At 38.3% G+C, this 20,630-nt stretch overlaps 1 protein-coding gene across 5 annotated transcripts in view; it reads left to right on the forward strand.

Moving 5' to 3' along the window:
- The window catches only part of Pds5b (PDS5 cohesin associated factor B), a 156,415-nt gene that overhangs the window by 36,052 nt on the left and 99,733 nt on the right, over nt 1-20,630 (forward strand). For all 5 annotated transcript variants that reach the window (XM_013355184.2, XM_013355185.2, XM_013355188.2 and 2 more), the window contains one exon: nt 16,097-16,223. In XM_013355184.2, coding sequence (XP_013210638.1) covers nt 16,116-16,223 — 108 coding nt within the window. In that variant the 5' untranslated portion in view covers nt 16,097-16,115. Of the gene's footprint in view, nt 1-16,096; nt 16,224-20,630 lie in introns of those variants that run through there.

Here is a 20,630-nt window from a genome sequence, read left to right on the forward strand (position 1 = left end):
CTCACTTCCTCTTCCTCCCAGCATTCTGCACTGTTTACTCCTCCCACCTGTTTTAACCTATCAGGGCAAGCAGCTTCTTTATTTAATTAACCAATGACCTTCCTCCATCACAAGAGGGTATTGGGTCCCCTGTAACTGGAGTTACAGATGGAGGTGTGGCCTTGTTGGAGATGTGTCACTGGGGTGTGGTTGTGAGCTGCCATGTGCATGTGGGAAACTGAACCTGAGTCCCAATGTTCTTAACTGCTGTGCCATCTCTCAAGCCCCATTTCTTGTGTGTGTGTTTGTGTGTGTGTGTTTAAACCAGAGTTATTTTATGGTTTGTATGTTTTTTTACATTTCGTAACATAGGGTATGTCCTTGTTTTATTAAATTGCATTTTAGTTAGGATGATTTGACTTTATTAAGACATGCATTGTAGACAGATGGTTGTCACCTTAGATTGCTTGTTTGAAAAAAGGTTCAGTGAGGGCTCTGGGGTCTGTAAATCTGAGGTTTGCGTTTTTTTTCTCTCTCTGCGTGTATGTATGTATGTGTGTTTGTTTGTGTAGTTTTTTGAGACAGAGTTTCGCTGTATAACAGCTCCAGCTGTCCTGGAATCACTTTGTAGACCATGCTGACTTCAAACTCAGAGAAGCCTGCCTCTCTCTGCCCCCTGAGTGTTGGGATAAAGGCCTGCATCACCACCACCCAGCAAATCTGAGTTTCTTAAAACCTTTTCTGCTCATGACTTCATCTTGCCTGAGAAATGCTTATTTGACCTGGAGAATAGATGTAAAAGCAGGTGTACAATTACAATATTTATTGGTAAATTTTTTTTCATTTTGAGATGGTTTCTCTGTGTAGCAGCACTGCCTGTCTTGGAACCCACTTTCGATCAGACTGTCCTTGATTCACAGAGAATCACCTGCCTCTACCTCCTGAGTGCTGGGACTGAAGGCGTGTGCCACCACCGCCCAACTATTTATTGATAATTATAAAGAAATTTATTTTAAAATAATTTTTGTTGTTTATATAATTTTACCATTAAAGAAAAAGTAAATTTTTATACTAGCAATAGATTTTTTTAACATAAAAATTGAATCTTGGGGCCGGGCGATGGTGGTGCACGCCTTTAATCCCAGCACTCAGGAGGCAGAGGCAGGTGGATCTCTGTGAGTTTGAGACCAGCCTGGTCTATAGAGCTAGTTCCAGGACAGGCTCCAAAGCTACAGAGAAACCCTGTCTCGAAAATCCAAAAAAAAAAAAAAAAAAAATTGAATCTTGGCTGAGTATTTGATACTGCAGAATTGAACATCTCAACATTTTTCAGTCATCAGTGCTGAGAATATCCTTCACATAAATACATAGTATTGAATGGCAGAAGTATGCTTATGGCTGTTTTAGAACTTGTTTGAAATTCTCTTTTAATCACAAGCCAGAATATAATTTTTGTTGTTGTTGTTTTGACCAGTATGTGTGTTGTGGTGCATGCATGTGTGCCTCTGTGTGGGTGTATGTGTGTGTGTATGTGTATGTGTGTGTGTGTATGTGTGTGTGTGTATGTGGGTGTGGGTGTAGGTCAGAGGATGGTGATGGATGTTCTCCTTGGTCATTCTATCTTCTTTTTGAGATAGGTATTTCATTAAGCCTGGAGCTCATTGATTTAGTTAGACTGGGTCTGTGGGTTACAGGGAAGCATCAACACATTCAGCTTTGACATGAGCGCTGGGGACCCAGACTCAGGTCCTTGTGCTTGTTCAGCTGACTAAGCCAATTCTCCTGCCCCATATTTAACAGTTTCTTAATAAAACTCAAGGTAGCAACTGAGAACAGAAGTTTTTAAAATCTCACATGCTAACACAATACAGTCCAAAGATGACTTAATATTTACATGCAGAGGAATGACCATAGGAAATAGTAACTAAGTCACAAGTCTATAAGAACAGAAGACTGTGTGTACAGTAAAAACAACAGTCTACTGCACACCTTTTAGCTGGGCCGAAGTACTGTGAGGTGGTGTTGGTGTGGTGTCATGTGGTCTCACACGGTGCTGTGTGTTCAGAACCAAGGCAGCATTGAAGTTGTATGATGCGAACGGGTGTGGTCTTATTTATGTTTTATATTCATTGTGCATTTGACTTTGGTCATTATGTGCTAAGAAACGTTTTAATACTGCCAGAGTTTCTACAACTGTCACATTTAATTACATGACCCCAAACGGGGCTTGTGATCCATAGCTTAAGAAGTGGGGCTCTAAAAATTAATCGGATTTGTTAATTATGACCTCTGGTTTTTCTAGTGTATAATCTATCAGTAGTAGGAAAGATGTTTTAAAACTTGTACTATGAGACAAAAAAAAAGAAAAACACCCCCAAAATTTGTATGATGTTTGATATAAATTAGGTTGATTAATTTTCATGTTCAATAGTTTACATGAATTTGAATCACTTTGCTTGTGGCTTGAATATAATCTTTTCTGGATGGAATCTTAAACTGGGCTGTCCTGGGGATCCTCTTATCTCTACTTCCCCAGGACCAGGATTGCCAGGGGGAGCTTTATATAGGCTCTGGAGCTCAACTCAGGCACTTAGACTTTCAAAGTGAGCACTTGACTGACTGAATCATTCTCTCCAGTTCTTCTTTGTGTTTTAAAAACTGCTTCGTCTGTTAAGAGTATAGGCATTAGCCAGATGTTGGCTGCACATACTTTTAATCCAAGCACTTGGGAGGCAGAGGCAAGCAGATTTCTGAGTTTGAGGGCAGCCTGGTCTACAGAGTTAATTCTGGTACAATTAGGACAAACTACCCTGTCTGAAAACAAACAAACCACTCCCAAATAATATATGCACAGATATATTACACATCCATAAATATATATGATGCATGCATAAATATATAATATATGCACAAAGATATATAATACATGCGAAATATGCATATATAGAGAGGCACTGGGGCTTAGTGGTTAAGAGTGCATATTGCTTTTGAAGGAGACCTGAGTTCAGTTCCTAACACCAACATTAGGCAGCTCACAACTGACTGTAACTCCATCTCCCCAGATGGATAAGCCTTCTGGCCTCCTTGGGCATGTACTTACACACACATATCCAGACACATATACACATATTTGATAATAAAATAAATGTTAAAAAAGAATATAAGTACCTGATTTTGGTTGTTGGCTTCTAAATTATGTTTTCAATTTCGAGGCCTTTTAAGTCAGAGTCTTGCTGGGCCTGGTGGCACACGCCTGTAATCCCAGCACTTGGGAAGCAGAGCCACGTGGATCTCTGAGTTCGAGGCCAGCCTGGTTTACAGAGCAAGTTCTAGGACAGCCAGAGCTGTTACACAGAGAAACCTTGTCTTGAAAAACAAATAGGGCTGGAGAGATGGCTCAGTGGTTAAGAGCACTGGTTGCTCTTCCAGAGGTCCTGAGTTCAATTCCCAGCAACCACATGGTGGCTCACGACCGTCTGTAATGAGACCTGGCGCCCTCTTCTGGCATGCATACATGAAAGCAGAATGTTGCATAAATAATAAATAAATAAACAAACAAACAATAAATCTTTTAAAAAAAGAAAAACAAACAAATGAACAAACAAGGGACAGAATCTTGCTGAGTAGCCTAAGGTGGCCCAGAATTTTTTGTGTAGCCCAGACTAGCATCAAACCTGCCATACTTCTGCTTTAGCATCCAGAATGCTGGAATTTTAGTGACAATTTCTGCTTTTATTTACCATGCCTCTCTTTTGTCTTTGCTTGTTTGCTTTAAAATGGTTGTTTATATTTGTCTGCTAATCTTTTCCTTTTTTTTTTTCTGGTGAAATTTACAGTCAATAATTTTTTTCTTAAAAACCTGTTATGTTACCCTTGAAATTCTGCTTCTAAAGTTTGGTGGTGGCGGCACATGCCTTTAGTCTCAACACTGGGGTGGCAGATACAGGCACATCTCTGAGTTCAAAGCCACCTTGTTCTGCAGGGTAAGTTCTAGTACAGCCAGGGCTACACAGGGAAACTCAAAACAAAACAAAATAACAAGAAAAAATTGACACGAATACAAAGACTTCTCAGTTTGTATCTTCTTCCCTTTATCCATGTTAATGTTGTTTAGTATTTTATTTTAGGGCTTTTTGATTTCCAAATTATATTATGTACAGTGATTGATTGTGTATGGGTATAGTTTTTTTTTTTTGGTTTTTCGAGACAGGGTTTCTCTGTGGTTTTGGAACCTGTCCTGGAACTAGTTCTTGTAGACCAGGCTGGTCTCGAACTTACAGAGATCCGCCTGCCTCTGCCTCCCGAGTGCTGGGATTAAAGGCGTGCGCCACCACCGCCCGGCGTGTATAGATTTTTTTGAAGAGGAGTTCTCACTATGTAGCTTTACATGGAACTCATTATATAGATCAGGCTGGCCTTGAATTCACAGAGATAGGCTTGAGAGTGCTGAGATTAATGTGCTACTGTGCTACACAATATTTAAGAATGCATTATTTATTTTAGTGTGTGTATTTGTGTAGTGAGACACTACATGCCTGTGGAAGCCAGAGGACAAATTGTGAGAGTCAGTTCTCTCCGTCCACCATGTGTGTTCTGGGGATTGAACTCATATTGTCAGGCTTGATTGCAGGTGCCTTTACCTGCTGGGCCATCTTAACTAGCCCCTAGCTTGTTTTGCTTTGTATTGGTAGTGCTAGTTGTATAGAAAATGTCTTTTTATATTCATATTATCCATATCTTGTGCATACATTTAAGCACAGATCACAGCATATTGGTTATGCCAACACAATTTATTCTTTTTAAAAAGGTTTCTTCTTATGTTTACTTATTATATTTGTGTGTACGCATTATGTATATATGTGGGCACACAAGAGGAGGTTGGGATAACTTGGAGGGAAGTAGGAAAGTGAGGTCCTCAACCTTGCCGCCAAGAGCCTGTACCCTGTAAGTCATTTCACTGACCAGATATGCAACTGTGTAATGATTGTATACTACATTCCACATTGATAATATTCTACACTTCATGAAACTGTATCCTTGTTGATGCCTGCTTTTTCTCATAAAAATATTTTTGAATGTAATTCTTCTATTGGAAGAGAAAATTGTTGGGTTTCTGGAAATGTGTTGAAAGCAGCTTCTTTATTAACCAATGGCAATAAAACATTCACAGCATACATCACCTCCCACATCAAGTCAGTGCTAGCTGGGCATGAGGACCTGTGAGAAGTTTCTCATGCATCAGGATAGCATATCCTCAGACAGAAAGGTCTTGGTTTGACACCTTTAAAGGATAGACACGTGACTGAAGCGTAATGAGAAAGTGTTCACATTGGTATATTTTGATCATATTCTAGTAACCAAACTGTCTAAAAATTTCAATAAGGCAGTGATAGGAAGACGTTGGCATATTAAAGTCTTCCTAGCTGCTGTGTGAATAATGAATTGGAGGTAGCTCAGATTAGTTTGTGATGAAGTGATGGCTAACTAAGGGTAGTGGGTTTAATTTGCTTTGCAGATAGCATTTATAGGACTTGATTATTAACTCTCAATATTGAAAAAGAAGTTGTCAAGGACTGTTTCTAGTTTTCTGGGAGATAGAAGTAAGTGCATAAAGGTAATGCTGAGACAGAAGACAAAAGAATGAGAGGTTTGTGGACTGGGAGGAAATTTGGAGACTTGATTTAGTTCAGGTCTCTCAATTTCTCTGTGTCGTTGATGATCCAAATGTCATATTAAGGAGGCTGTTGTATGCATGGACTGTATGTTCAGAGTGAAGATAACTTGGTATGTTTTCTTCATTGTCTTGAGGGTTTAATAATAAAGCGTGTCACCATGAAAGAGAAATCTGTGTAGTCAAGAAGAATAGAGTAGATAAATTAAGCACTGGTAGACTGTTGATATTTAGAGGTGTTGCGTGACAGTCTCCTGGAGAGACTCAACACATACATCTATCTAATCACCCCAGGTAAGGGAACCCACGACAGACCAAATATGGATACCATCCAAGTCCACATTGGTGAACCAATGAGTTTTATTGGGGTTACTTACAGAACTGAAGGTGAGGGATTAGAGGACCAGAAATCACCCAAAGACCCACTCAACATGGGTGACAGCTCATAAAAACTGGGAACCTGGAGCTACTGCACAGCCTGCAGACAACTATCAATATGTTGAGGAGTATCCTATCCAGTAGTTCAGTTGATCTAGACCTCTTCTATGCAGTTTGGCTGTTTTCTGCTTCTTTCAGGCAGCTGCTCTGTTCTTTTTTTTTTTTTTTTTTTCTCGGTTTGTTTGTTTTTGAAGCTTATCTGACTTATTGTGGGAGGGAGAGGCCTAGTGAATCTAATCAGTTTCAGGGACTTACTGAAGCTAATTGGAGTTTGTGTTAAGGTGCTTCCCTGGGAGATGGAATGTTTCAATCTCAGACTGTTCCAATTTCAGAGAAAACTGCCATACAAAAAGAGGTTGGGTGGAAGGGAAGGAAGTAAGAGGGATAACTGTGACTAGTAGAGTAGGAGGAAAAACTCAGTAAAAAGTAAAAGTACTAGAGATTGAAGGAAAGTAGTGTCTCAAGAAGGAAACTCTGGTCAACTCTTGTCATATTGTTAAAGGGGAGTAGGTAAGGGTCAGAAGGCATTTCATTTGATTTAGTAACATAAAAACCTGTGGCATTTATTTAGCTTTCACTGTGTAACAAATCACCCTTGACATAATTCCCAGTTCTAGTTCTACAAATTGGCAATTTGTATTTGGATGAATTTGGACGATCAGGGTGGTTCTGCTGATCTGTGTGAGGCTTCTCCAAGTATGTATATGTGATTACTTGGTGGTTTGGCTAGGGCTGACTTCTTGATGACCATATTTGGATTAACTGGTTTCTTTCTTTGTATGGTTTTTAATTTTGATATTTTGAAATGGGGTTTCATATAGCCAACAAACTGTCCGCAAACTTGGCTGACAAAATGTAGCTGAGGGTGACCTTGAACTTCCTATTTTGTCTACCTTCTCTGGATACAGGTATATGCCACCATGCCTGGCTCTTTTTCTCATTTAACAAATGGATAATTACAAAGGGATATTGTAGGCTTGCTCAAACGTCCAGGACCTTATTGAGCTTGTCATTTTCTGGTCAGGTCAGGTTCAGATTGAAGGCTAGAAACCTTTCTTAACTTGGTGGTGCTATGGATCAAACCCAAAGGCCTTGGTCATGGTAGACGGGTACTCCATTGAGCTATGCCCCTAGCTCATCTGTACTTCTCGATGGAGAAAGCAAGCCACATTGCATGCTTGGAGATGCAGGGAAATTGTTGACCTTTCTGCAGTCTGCCACAATGATCATGATGAAAACATTACAACTGATTTTAGTGTTGAATTTAGTGATTTTAGTTTTACTGAGAAGCTGTATTGGATTAGTATGAGAAATGTAGTCTAAGCACGTGTGCTATTTGCCTTTCCTTCTGTGAATACCTGCTTGCCTTCTGTCCAAGAATAGTGTTTAAATACTGAAAAGATATAGTAGGTAAGGTGTGATACATGGTGAAGAGACAAGAGAACTAATGGAGTGAAGCTCTCAGCTGCAGAGCCTGAGGTCTCTGTGCCACAGTGGGTTGGTTTTTCCTTCCTAGGGACAGTAGAAGATAGGTGCAAATATATCTAGACATTTTATTTAGTGATGGGAGGCTGTGGAAGTTCTTGTTTGAGCTTCCATATTATCAGTGAAGTAGTCTATAAAGAGAAGAGGTGCAAGAATGTCTGCCTGAGATTTGATAGTAGAGAGGTTCAATAATTTTATTCTGTTGTAATGGACATTGAGTTGACTGCTGACTAGAGAAATAAAAAGGCTTTCAATAAATGAGAACAGTTACTACTATTTATATAAAACATGCTACTTGTAAAGAGACTTAATGGAACCTTTTTTTTTTAAAGTCCCATTATGTACTCTTGGTTGTTCTGGAGCTCACTATGTAGATCTGGCTGGCCTCAAACTCAACGTAAATCCATCTACTGCTGAGATCAAAGGCAAAAGCCACCGTGCTTGACTTTTTAAAGAAGATGAATACAAGATATGACCATGTCTTTTTTTTTTTTTAAATAACATGAACAAAACATGAACTCAAAAATTGATCTGTTTAGCCGGGCAATGGTGGTGCACTTCTTTAATCCCAGCACTTGGAAGCCAGAGATAGGCAAATCTCTGTGAGTTCAAGGCCAGCCTGGTCTACAAGAGCTAGTTCCAGGACAGGCTCCAAAGCTACAGAGAAACTCTAACTCCAAAAACAAAACAGAACAAAACAAAACAAAAAAATGTTGTGTTTTGTAAAAGAACTACTGGAAACTGTGGTTATTTCCCAGGGTCTGTTGAATTGGTTCCAGAATCTACAAATGTTCAAGTCCCATACATAAAATGACCAAATTATGTTCACATAGACTCCCCACATTTTCTTTTATATTTGGCGTCTTATCTAGATGACTTTGTTTTCTAATCCAGTGAATGCATTAGGTAAAGAGTTGTTCAAGCTGTATTGCTTCGAGAATAATGGTAAGTCTGCATACAGCACAGAAGTAAAACAGAACATTCTTGTTCCATATTTAATTGAGCCACAAATGTGCACCAAAACAGAGGGAACAACTGTACTATATTTTATTGACACACATAAGAATAATCATTAAAGAGCATATTTGTACCGAAGACAATTTAATTGATTAAAACCAGATGTGTTGTAGTGGTATGTAGTAGGGGCTGTGTCCCGCCACCTGGCTAGCTTTACACCCAAAATAATTACACAGAAACTTTTAAACACTGCTTGGCCCATTAGTTTTAGCTAACTCTCACATCTTGCTTTAACCCATTTCTAATAATGTGTGTAGCATCACGAGGTGGCTTACCAGGGAAGATCTTAACCTGAGTCTGTGTTGGGTGGGAGAATCATGGTGACTGCCTGACTCGGCTTCTTTCTCCCAGCATTCTGTTTGTTCTGTCTACTCTGCCTATCTAAGCTGCTATCCTATCAAAAGTGCCAAGGCAGTTTCTTTATTAACCAATAGACATATGACCCTCCTCCATCAGTGGTGATTTTTCTCTTTTCATCAGATAGGGCTTGCACATACAACTGATACTGAGAAACAATCCTCTTTCAATACACGAGGGCTGTTAACACTGTCATTAGAAATATTAAGGAGTTTTGACAACGTTTGAATTTGATGCTAGCTAAGTTATTGCACACTGTGTGGAAATACCATTTTTGTTTAAACAGTTGGAATATAAATAAATGTTGCTGTAAGGTTATGCATTTAAAGGAGAATAGCTTCATTTATTTGTCTCTCCCCACTGTTAAGAGTTTCTCTTGTTAGATTTTTCCATTGTTCTTGATAAGAATAAGCCTAATTTCTCATTCTGTTTAATTGCTGTATGGATTATCTTTAATGAATGTGCCACCTGCTGGTTCCATCTTGGGGAAGACTGCAGTTTGGAGTGTAGATCCCATTTCCTACATCCCTTTTCTGCCTTGCTTCCTTTCTGCTTCCTTTTCACCTTTTTATTTACCTTGTGATTTCGTTTTATCGCTCAGGAACATTTTTAAAAAATATCATCCACGTTCGAGGAAGTATTTGCTGAGGTCGTTTTGTGTAATTGCTACCCTCCATCTTCAGACATCTCTATTGTCCTGGTGCATTCGTATTTGTTATGCCCCTTGACTTTCTTTCCTGATTTCTTCCCCATCAATATATTTATTTCCTCAGTGTTCAGTCTTTGAATCTCAGTTCTTCTTATACTCTCTAACCCCCTCTTTTGAGATAGTCTTACTCTTGACTGGCCTGGAGTTTGTTACATAGACAAGACTGAACTTGGCTTGTGTCTGCACTGTGCTGGAGTTCACATGCCTGTCCTCCCTCCATCCCTTCCTCACTCTCTCCCTTCCTGTGTGTAGGTATGTGTGTTTATGCAGATGTGTTTGTGATTGTGTGTGTTCAGGTACATATGGAGGTTAGCTTTTGGTATTGTTTTTCAGGATGCCACCCCCGCCTCTTTTTTTTTTTTTTTTGGCTGCAAATCTCAGGGATCTTTCCATCCCTTCCCTACATTGCCTTTTTATAATGGGTTCTGGAGGTAAACTCAGGTCCTCATGATTATGTAACACTTTACTACTCGAGCTATTTCCTCAATCTCACATTAACTTTTTTTTTTTTTTATGTGTATGGGTGTTTTGCTTGCACCACATATGTGCAGCGCTTGCAGAGGCCAGAAATGGATCCCTTGGAACTGGAGTTAAAGATGGTTGTGAGCCTCCATGTGGGTGCTGGGAATCAAAACTCATGTTCTTTAGAACAGTCAGTGCTCTTTAGTGCTGGGCCATGTTTCCATCCCCTGCCTCACATTTTCTTTATTAAAAGTTTAAATTTGCATAGCATAAACAGTAGATGTTACCAAAACATTGTATGGTCGTACTTTTTTTTTTTTAAATAAAACTTTAGAATCTAAAGTTTAGATTTTAAATAGTAAAATAGAGCTACCTTTTAGATGAAACTTAATTTTCCTCAAGATCTGTTCTATAGTTTCTACCATCTCTGTTATAACCAGGGCATACATTTTTTATATTTGCTTATCATTATACTTGTGAGTGTGTGTTCACCTGTACGTTCTTAAAGCCAGAGCTGATGTTGGATATGTTCCTCTATTATTCTTTATGCAATTTTTCATTAAGTTCCTGTTGAACCTGAACCTCACTATTTAGGCTAGATTGTCTGGCCATCTAGCCCCTGGATCTGTGTGTCCTTCCTAATGCTGAGCTACAGGTTATGCCACTGTGCCCAGCCTTTTATGCAGGTGCTAGGGAATCAAGATTTAAGTCCTTATGCTTAAGCAGCAAGCATCCTTCACGTGGAATAATCTCTTCAGTTGCTCATTATTGTAGCTTTAGTACCTAGTATATTGCACCAAGTGAATTCTCAGTTAATATTTAAATAACCAGCTTTTCAGGAACACATACTTTGAATTTTATAGTAATCTCATTTTCTGTTATAATTATTTCTAACTCTTTGAGTCAGTTTTCTTTATTTTAGCCATTGCCTGTGTTCCTTCCTTCATCAGTTTCCTAACTGGTCTCCTTCTGTTTCAGCTGTTCTCAATCTATGGTTTGTGAATCATTTGGGAGTCAAATGAGCCTTTCACATGAGATGCCTAAGACCATCAGAAAACACAGATATTTTCATTATAGTTCATAACAGTAGCAAAATGACAGATATGAAGTAGCAACATAACAAAAATAATTTTTTTAGTTGGGAGTAGCCATAACATGAGGAGAGCTGTATTAAAGGGTTTCAGCGTTAGGAAGATTGTGAAAACTGTTCTTTTTGGTTTCTTCCCCTGTTTAGTCTGCACTGTTTATTATAACTACAATTTCTCAAAAATAGATGTCATTCATTCAGCAAGTATTTTCTGAGTACTTACTGCTAATAATGCCTATCATAGCTAGTAACAGTAGCATAAATGATACTCTGCTTGTCTTAAGGAGTTAATAATCTAGGGGAGAAAGAAATATAGTGAGTGTAATGTATAAATGCCATTTGTACAGACTCAGAATGTGGCTAGGTATTAGGGGGAGGACACAGCTCTGCAAATGGAGGTCAGGGAAAGAACATGTACACTTACAACTTTCGTGGAGTTGTTTACATCAGGTAGGGACTGATGTGTTTCACTCTAGGAATAGCCTGTGTGTATTCACAGCCTTTTACACTCTGCTTGTAAGACTCAATGCCAACTCAGAAACCTGCCCCATTGTTGGCTCATATCTTTTTTTTTTCGGGACAGGGTTTCTCTGTAGCTTTGGAGCCTGTCCTGGAACTAGCTCTGTAGACCAGGCTGGTCTCGAACTCACAGAGATGCGCCTGCCTCTGCCTCCCAAGTGCTGGAATTAAAGGTGTGCGCCACCACTGCCCAGCTTATCTTTTCTTTTTTTAGTTCTCTTTTCTTGTAGCTACATTTTCTGTGTGTTACGTCCTTCCCCTTTCTTCCCTTCAGAGATGAATTCTGAACCTTGCCAGTTTTTTTTCTTGTTGTTTATACAATCCTCTCCATACCTTTATAGAAATGCTAATGCTTAAATCCTTTCCCCAGGCTCCATGTTTGCTGTTTCCATTATGATGATTTCAAAGTCTACTGTGGTTTAGTTATTTAGGGTTATGTGTTTCTTTTGATAGACTCTGAGATCCATTTTAACTCATTTCTCTAATAGTTACTGCTGAGATATTACGCAAAAAGTAGGTGTATGGTAACTTGAATTCACGGATTTGCACATTCTGTGCTGTCACACTTGAACAGGTCATCTGTGCTGACATTAACTGTTATGTGGCTGCCAGGAGTTGAACTTGAGTCCTGTAGAAGAGCAGCTAATGTATTAACTCCTGAACCATGGTTCTGAGTCCCTTATTCTTACATTTTTGCTCAATATTGTTTGCAATATTTGTGTAGTTCTGGATGCTTGAATCCTATAAAGCATTGGTTCTCAACCTTCCTAATGCTTCCCTTAATACAGTTCCTCATGTTGTTGTGAACCCCCAACCAATCTATTTTCATTGCTACTTTTTAAACTGTAGTTTTGCTGCTGTTATGAATTGTAATGTAGATATCTGTGGCTTTTTGATGATCTTAGGTGACCCCTAAAGGGATCATGACCTACAGGTTGAGAACCACTGCTGTAGAGTTTTAATTATTCACAGTTGCAGTGAGGAGGGGGGTTGCCTGTTGTTTCCTCACTTCTCCCCCTTGTTTCCTTAAAGCTGCTCATCTGCTGTCTTTTTCTAGTTGTTTTTTTTTTTTTATCATTTTGAGACTGTTGAATAAGGAAGCCATATAATGTATATAATCCTTTACTTTGTGCATAGTGACTGTTAAATTACTGGGTGGATTAGTATTCTTTTAATATCAGTTTTTACCCATTAAAAATCATTTGGATTGGTTTCAATTTGGGGATATTTTCTGTAAATGTTAAGTTTTCTGTTTTTCTTAGAAAATATCTGATAGTGTGATTACTGACTCTGGGTTAAATACTTGTTTTTTCATTTTAATAAAAAAGTGCTTGAATTATGTTACTATGGCTGTACAACCAGTAATGTCTCTGACAGATTAGCCTCTTTACATCCATGCCTACACCATACACATGACAAGAGTGAACGGCTATGGAACGAGACACAACAAAAAACTTATGCTTCAAGGGAGCCTGCATGGGACCAGCCTAGACTCTCTGCATAGATGTGACAGTTGTGTAGCTTGGTCTATTTGTGGACAGTTGTGAAATTTGCTGCTACATTTAGGAATGCTCCCCTGGAGTGACTTAGCCTAGGCTTCTGATGAATATGTTGTTTGTTTATAGGGGCACTCTCAAAGAAGCACACAGAGGCCTACGTTAATTATAAACACATTGGCCCATTAGCTCAGGCTCCTTATTACCTATAATAACTTAGCCCATAATTCTTGTCTATGTTTAGCTAAGTGGCTTAGTGCCTTTCATCAGTGAGACATTCTTGTCTTATTTCCTCTGTGCCTGACTGAGATTGCATCTCTGCCTTTCCTCTTCCCAGAATTCTCCTAGTCTCGTTGCTCTGCCTATACTTTCTGCCTGGCTCCTGGCCAATCAGCGTTTTATTAAACCAATATGAGTGACAAATCTTTATAGTGTACAAAAGCATTATCCCACAGCACTCTCTGGTTGTTGGCTCACATGAACCAGGCTAGCTGTTTTTATGGCTTTTCCTGCGATATCCCTGACCTTCCTGGTCCTACGATTTCTCTCTCCTCCTCAACAGGACTCCATAAGCTCTGCCCAGTGTTTGGCCATGGGTCTCTGTACCTGCCTCCCTCAGTCACTGGATGAAGGCACTCTGATGACAACCAGGGTAGTCAGCAATCTGATCATGGGGATGGCCACTTCAAGCTATGCATCCACTGCTGCTAGGAGTCTTAGCTGAGGCCGTCCTTGTTTACTCATAGAAGTTTCTTTTGTACCAGCCTTCTACCTGACTTGTAAAGTCGTCCCCCCCCCCCATTCAGTATGATTGTATTTTTATAGTGTCCTTTTGCAAGTTTTTTCAGATAGGTATATTTTACCGATTTTTTTTTTTTTCTGACTTGACTACTGCTTTAAACATTGTAGAGGTTTGTCTGGTTTAGAATTTTCATATAAGCATGTACTCTGTGGGGTTTCGTGTTTGATATCCTTCAGTTAACCCCAATGCTAATCTACATTATTATTCTAACAAAGCAATAGTTGATTGACTCCATAGTTGTGTTTTTGTTGTATGAATAGACCACAGTTTACTTATCCTATGGTTGATAGACACTTGGTGTTGATTGCCTTACACTAGATATGTGTGTTTTTTTCTTTTGAGCACATACAAACAAGTGGACCCTGGACCCATGTGTAAGTGCATGTGTGTGTGTGTGATATTTAGATCATGTGCTTTCTTTTGCTTGGCTTTCTAGGGAATATTTTTCTGATATTTTACTTAGAACATCCTCTTTTCTGCATTTTAAACCTCACACAAATGGGCCTAAAAGTCTCAAGAGATCCACTTGCTTCTATCTCCTTTATGTTACTCTTCACTTGATCACATGGATCATATGTGCACAAAGGTTTAACACGTGCTAAACAGTGTTCTGAGTTTACTTACACATATGCTCATACAGACAGCTATCAAATTTTGCTTGGCTAATATGTACTTATTTCACCTATTCTTGACAATCACATTCCTTATATTTAAACTTTGGGTTTGCATATTAAAGATGAGATTTTTATTGTACCCTGGCTTATATTGTTGCTACTGAGAAATAGAAATACCTATTTTCAGATGCTCTTGTTTTTAAGGTAGTGTGTTGGTTTTGAGATTTTATTTTCTTTTTGAAAATGTTTTTAACTGAAATAGAATTACATTACTTTTCCCTATTTTTCTTCCTCCAGCTACCCTCTAGGACCTCTCCCATGTTCCCACTTCACATATCCTTTTTCTTTTTTTGTTACATACACACACATGTATTTATATGTATGCACAAGCATATATAAGTATGACCTGCCGAGTATGTTGAAATTTTATTTTCTTGATTTATTATCCCTTTTATTTTGAATTTATTGTCTTTTGCTTCTTGAATTTGCCAATTGCTGTCTTATAATACTTGTGCAGTTGTGTGGACTGTTCAGTCTTCTGTGAGTCATAAGGTAGACTTGCTCTTTCTGTGTGTATTTTAGTTTCCCTTTGTTATGCTCTGGTCTTGTCTGTTACTATTTCACTCTTTTTACCTTCTCTGGCTTCTGTAGGGCACAGATTGATATCTGGGTACCTTCTTTGGGTGGTGTGTGCGGGGCTAGGATAGAAGTCCACATTAATGTCAAGAGATTTTTTTTTTTTTTTGGATAGGTACATATTCTATCCCTTTTGTCCAATGTGAGCACTGAAACTGAATCCTGGTTTTGTCAGAGGTGGCAGATAACTTCAGAGATCAGATACATAGAAAGCTATAGTGTTTAATTCTCTGGGTTCTTGTTTTTATCCTAGATTTTTTTATCAGCATCATTTATGATACTTTATTTTTTATTTTTTTTAGATTTATTTATTATGTACACAGTGTTCAGCCTCCATGTATGCCCTCAGGCCAGAAGAGGGCACCAGATCTCATTACAGATGGTTGTGAGCCACCATGTGGTTGCTGGGAATCGAACTCAGTACCTCCGAAAGAGCAGTCAGTGCTCTTAACCTCTGAGCCAACTCTCCAGCCCCCTTATTTTTTATTAATATATTTGTTTCCTTGGAGAATTTCTTACAACTTATTTTGATCATACTCACCCCCATTTCCCAATTTAAACATGTATTTATTTTGGGTATTTTTTCTATTTTGTGTGTTTTGTTGGGGAGAGTTAGTGCAAATTATATAGCTTGCTCCTAATGGAAATAGAATAAGTAAATTTGTTTTCAGTAATTTTGGAAAATTTTAATTAGTTTTCATTTAGATGACTAAATTACTCTGAATTAAGAGGCTATTACAAATTGTTGGATAAGAACTTTTCTTTTATACTTATTATAGTACATGCATATTTTTAGTTTGTATCTAATAATTTTCTTGCTTTAGGGATACGGACATTTCCATCATGGCTCATTCAAAGACAAGGACCAACGATGGGAAGATTACTTACCCTCCTGGTGTCAAAGAAATCTCAGATAAAATCTCTAAAGAGGAGATGGTGAGGCGCTTAAAGGTGAGTGGACATGTATAGTTCAGACAGCGGGGCAGTGGGGCTTTCCTTTGGGGATCTTCATGTAGGGCCATGTAATTTGCTTTGCAAGGGGAAAACTATTTTAAAGACTTCAAATGGTACAGAGAGAGTTTGTGGGAATAGGTCAGGTACAGAACAGTGGGGACCCCACTGCCACTGGGAGAGTGATTGACACATATTCCATGATATTTTTATACTGTCCATTATCAAGTTATCTGCTCTTCCTTCCTGTTTGATGCACACTGTCATCCCCTCCTGTGCCCCAACTCTTCAGGTATAGGAAAGAACTTGTAGATATTTATAGGAGTCCTTGACTATAGGTTTACCTCCTGGTGCATTATTTTTAGAGTAGTCAGAGCTTGACTGTTAGTGTCTATCTCTGCTTCTGGCACACAACAGACCAAGATGGGTTGTTACCTTGCATGAGGCATTCCTCTAACAAGGGTTTCTTTAGATTATATTTGAATAATTCTTCACCTTTTTTTTAATGGCCCCTGTGACTATTAAAATGTTTAAAGTAGCATTAACAGACAAAGTACATGTGAACCTGGTTGACCAGTTGCTCAAGATTATTCTTACACTTGAGCACTTTTTTCCTTTTATGTGTGTGTTATTTAGACTTTTGTCTTGTCTGCTATAGTATTATAATACTCATTTTTTTCAACTAATGGAAAACATAAAATTATACTTACCATTTCTTTCAACTGGTACAAAACATAAAATTACACTTATTAGTGAGTTATATGTAATATTTCAACATGTACATTCTGTAATGTTTACTGATCTGTTATTTTTTTTTTTGTCAGTGTTGGAAAACTTTGCATCACTGAAGGGTCAGAAGCCTTACAGAACAGTAGTATATTAGGTTGCTGTGTGGTGTATGTGTATGTACATGATGTTAATACTACTATAAGCTACACTTGAGGTCTGGATATTGTTTACTTTTCCTTAAGCTATTAGAGTGCAGCTGTCAGAGGCTTATTATGTGAAGGAGAAGGTACTTTGTCGCAGATAAGGTACCCATCCACCCGACAAGTTCAGTCTGATTAGGAACTGTGTCTGTCTCATTCAGTAGAGCCAAGCTCAACTCTTTTTATGTAGGATGTGTTTACTTTTCTGTATGTTTATCTTTTCTTGACTTGTTGAGTTTTTGTGAAACCAGTACATTTATTTTTTCTGATTTATCCCAGAAATGATAGGTAAATATCTATCATGTTTGTGGAAAAAATGCTTTGAAGGCATACACATACAAGCTGGCTAACAATAACTTTTATGCATACTATTTTCTCAGATATATTTAAAATTAGAGGTCTCATCTGAGTTATATCTGAGGGCCTCTTTTCCTCCTCTTAAGGCCATTCTTTTTTTTTTTTTCCTTCCTGAAGCTGAGGACCGAACCCAGGGCCTTGCGCTTGCTAGGCAAGCGCTCTACCACTGAGCTAAATCCCCAACCCCTTTTGTCTTTTTTTATTTTTTTTTTAAGGCCATTCTTGCTGTGTAGCACAGGCTGGCCTAGAACTCCATATGAAACCCAAGATGGCCTTGAATTTATAATCTTGCCTAAGATTCCTGAATGCTGGGATTAGTGATTATTGTTAATGGGATTTGCAACACTATTTGAGTAGACATTAGGGAAAATTCTTTTATCTGGGATTGGAACAAATTTGATTGTTTCATTGTCTTCATGTTCAGTGTTGTATTATGTGTTTTTACTGTCAGCTGCTTACAGCATCAGCAAGCTGGCTAGTACACAGTTCCATCATTTTTTGTACTTACAACTGCTGTGACTTTTAGCATTCTCCTCCTCTGAGAAATAGAAAATAGATTTAATTTTGGATGATGATACTTTTTGCTATTTACAAATACATATAATAAGCTTTATGAATTATAATTTGTTAACATATAGGTTTTGTTCTTACATAATTTCTGAGTTTTCCTATAACATTTTATTCAAAATGCACTTTATTTTCCATTCTTTTTTTTTTTTTTTTTTTTTTTTTGTTTTTTCGAGACAGGGTTTCTCTGTGGTTTTGGAGCCTGTCCTGGAACTAGCTCTTGTAGACCAGGCTGGTCTCGAACTCACAGAGATCCGCCTGCCTCTGCCTCCCGAGTGCTGGGATTAAAGGCGTGCGCCACCACCGCCCGGCTTGTTTTCCGTTCTTATATGAAGAGATTCTAAGGAAAAATAATTAACTCTGTACCTAACTCTTTATCCCCTCTTTTGACTTTTTCTAGGCCCAAAGATGTTGAGAGCTCATGTCTTGAGAATAGTGCGTTTTGTCTATTTTGGTTTTGTCGGATTTGGCATCAGGCATGGCAGAGCAGAGAGGTTGCTAGCAGCGTTGTCCCCGTGGCTGTTCCATGTGTTCAGTGTGAATAATATTATTTATTTCTTACTTTGGAACTTCGGGCCTCCAGCAAGTGGAGAAACCACAGGCTTTGATGCTCTGTGGGCCCTGTTCAACATTTAGAATGTGTAGCACCACCTAGTGGATGCTGTATGGTTACCTTTTGTCAGCATGAGAGTGAAATGTCAAGTTTTTTTCAGGTTCTTCAGTTTTCTTCATTCTCATTTGAAGAAGTAATACATTTTGTTGAGTTTTAGTTGAAGTAAGGATAGGACAGCTTTAACTAATCATTTCTACAAAATACTAAAATTAGAAAAAGTGTTACAGAATTTAAACTATAAATTTTCACTTAATTTGCTTTTAATTTCCCTTCTATAAAAATACATATGAAGACAGATCTGTTTCTTGCAACTTATTTCTAAGTAACATATACATGGGTTATCTTGTTGAACCAATGAGATGTCCATATTGTATTTTGTTTTACTGTGACCTAGAAATATTTTTTGTATACTGTACTTAGTTACTTCATGGTAAGTAAAGGATGCATTTTTCTTAGGAATACATCTTTGACATCCTTTAAAAAGAGTGTTTTTTTAAAAAAAATTTTAAATTATGTGTGTCTCTAAGCTGGGTATGAGCACACATACAAATGTAGTGCCCACATTGTCCAGAAGAGGGTTTTGGATCCTTAGGCTCTGGAGTTACAGGTGATTGGGAGCTACCTGATGTGGGTGCTGGCAACTGAATATGGGACCTCTGAAGAACAGTACATGCTCAGATTGTTAAACCCCAGACATTCTTTCTTGAATCTGCATTTTATAGTCTTTTTGGGTAGACTGAAATAGAAAAATCACATCTCAAGTAGTTTAATGGCTAATAATACATTGTTGCTATGGCAAAATACTGAACAACAGCGATTTTAGGAAAAGAACTTTGTTTGGGGGGCTGGAGAGATGGCTCAGTGGTTAAGAGCAATGCCTGCTCTTCCAAAGGTCCTGAGTTCAATTCCCGGCAACCACATGGTGGCTCACAACCATCTGAAATTAGGTCTGGTGCCCTCTTCTGGCTTGCAGACATACACACAGACAGAATATTGTATACATAATAACTAAATAAATGTTTAAAAAAAAAAGAACTTTGTTTGGGCTCACAGTTTGAGGGTACAGTCTGATATGGCAAGGGAAGGCCTGATAACAGGAAGGTGAGGCAGTTGGTCACAGTGCATCCATAGTAAGGAAGCTGAGAGATGAATATGGCTCTTCAGTGCTTTTCCTTTTCATCCAGTCAGGGACCCACATTCAGTAGTGGGTCATATGTCTTCAGTTAACCCTTTCTGGAAACAGTCTGATTGACACTGCCAGAGGTGTATCTTTGTGTGATTCCAAATCCAGCCAAGTTGATGTTAAGATTAACCAGAACAGATAGAAACTGAAATTTTCGTACCAGGATTCTCATGGACTAGAACTATTAGGAAGAGAAGAAAGGGCTGTGATTTTAAGTGCCATAGAGCTCTTCCTACACTGTGCAAGTGAAACAAGTCTCCACAGCTACAGACCCTGAATAATAGCCACTGCAGAGGGGGAATTTTAAACTTAAAGCCTGGTCTACAGAGATGTGGACAAATGACAAATACTTACTTTAAACTAGTGATTCTCAAACTGTGGGTTGTGACCCGTTTTTGGGTCAAATGATCCTTTTATGGGTTGCCTAAGATTCTTGGAAAACACAGATATTTACATTATGATTCATAACAGTTGAAAAATTACAGTTACGAAGTAGCAATAAAATAAATTTATGGTTGGGGTCTACAACATGAGGAACTGTATTAAAGGGTCACAGCATTAGATAGGTTGAGAACTGTTGCTTTAAAATTAAGCATTTAATGAGTTTTTTTGAGATGGAGTTTTGCTTTGTAGCTCAAACTAAACTTGAAATCGTGATTCTTCTGCCTTGTCTTTCTGAGTCTTGGGATTACAGGCATGTGCTATCATGCTTGGTTAAAAATATTTGTTATATTTTAAAAATTGTTTACCCTTTTCTT

This window comes from Microtus ochrogaster, unplaced genomic scaffold (genome assembly GCF_000317375.1).
Source record: "Microtus ochrogaster isolate Prairie Vole_2 unplaced genomic scaffold, MicOch1.0 UNK102, whole genome shotgun sequence".
NCBI lineage: Eukaryota > Metazoa > Chordata > Mammalia > Rodentia > Cricetidae > Microtus > Microtus ochrogaster.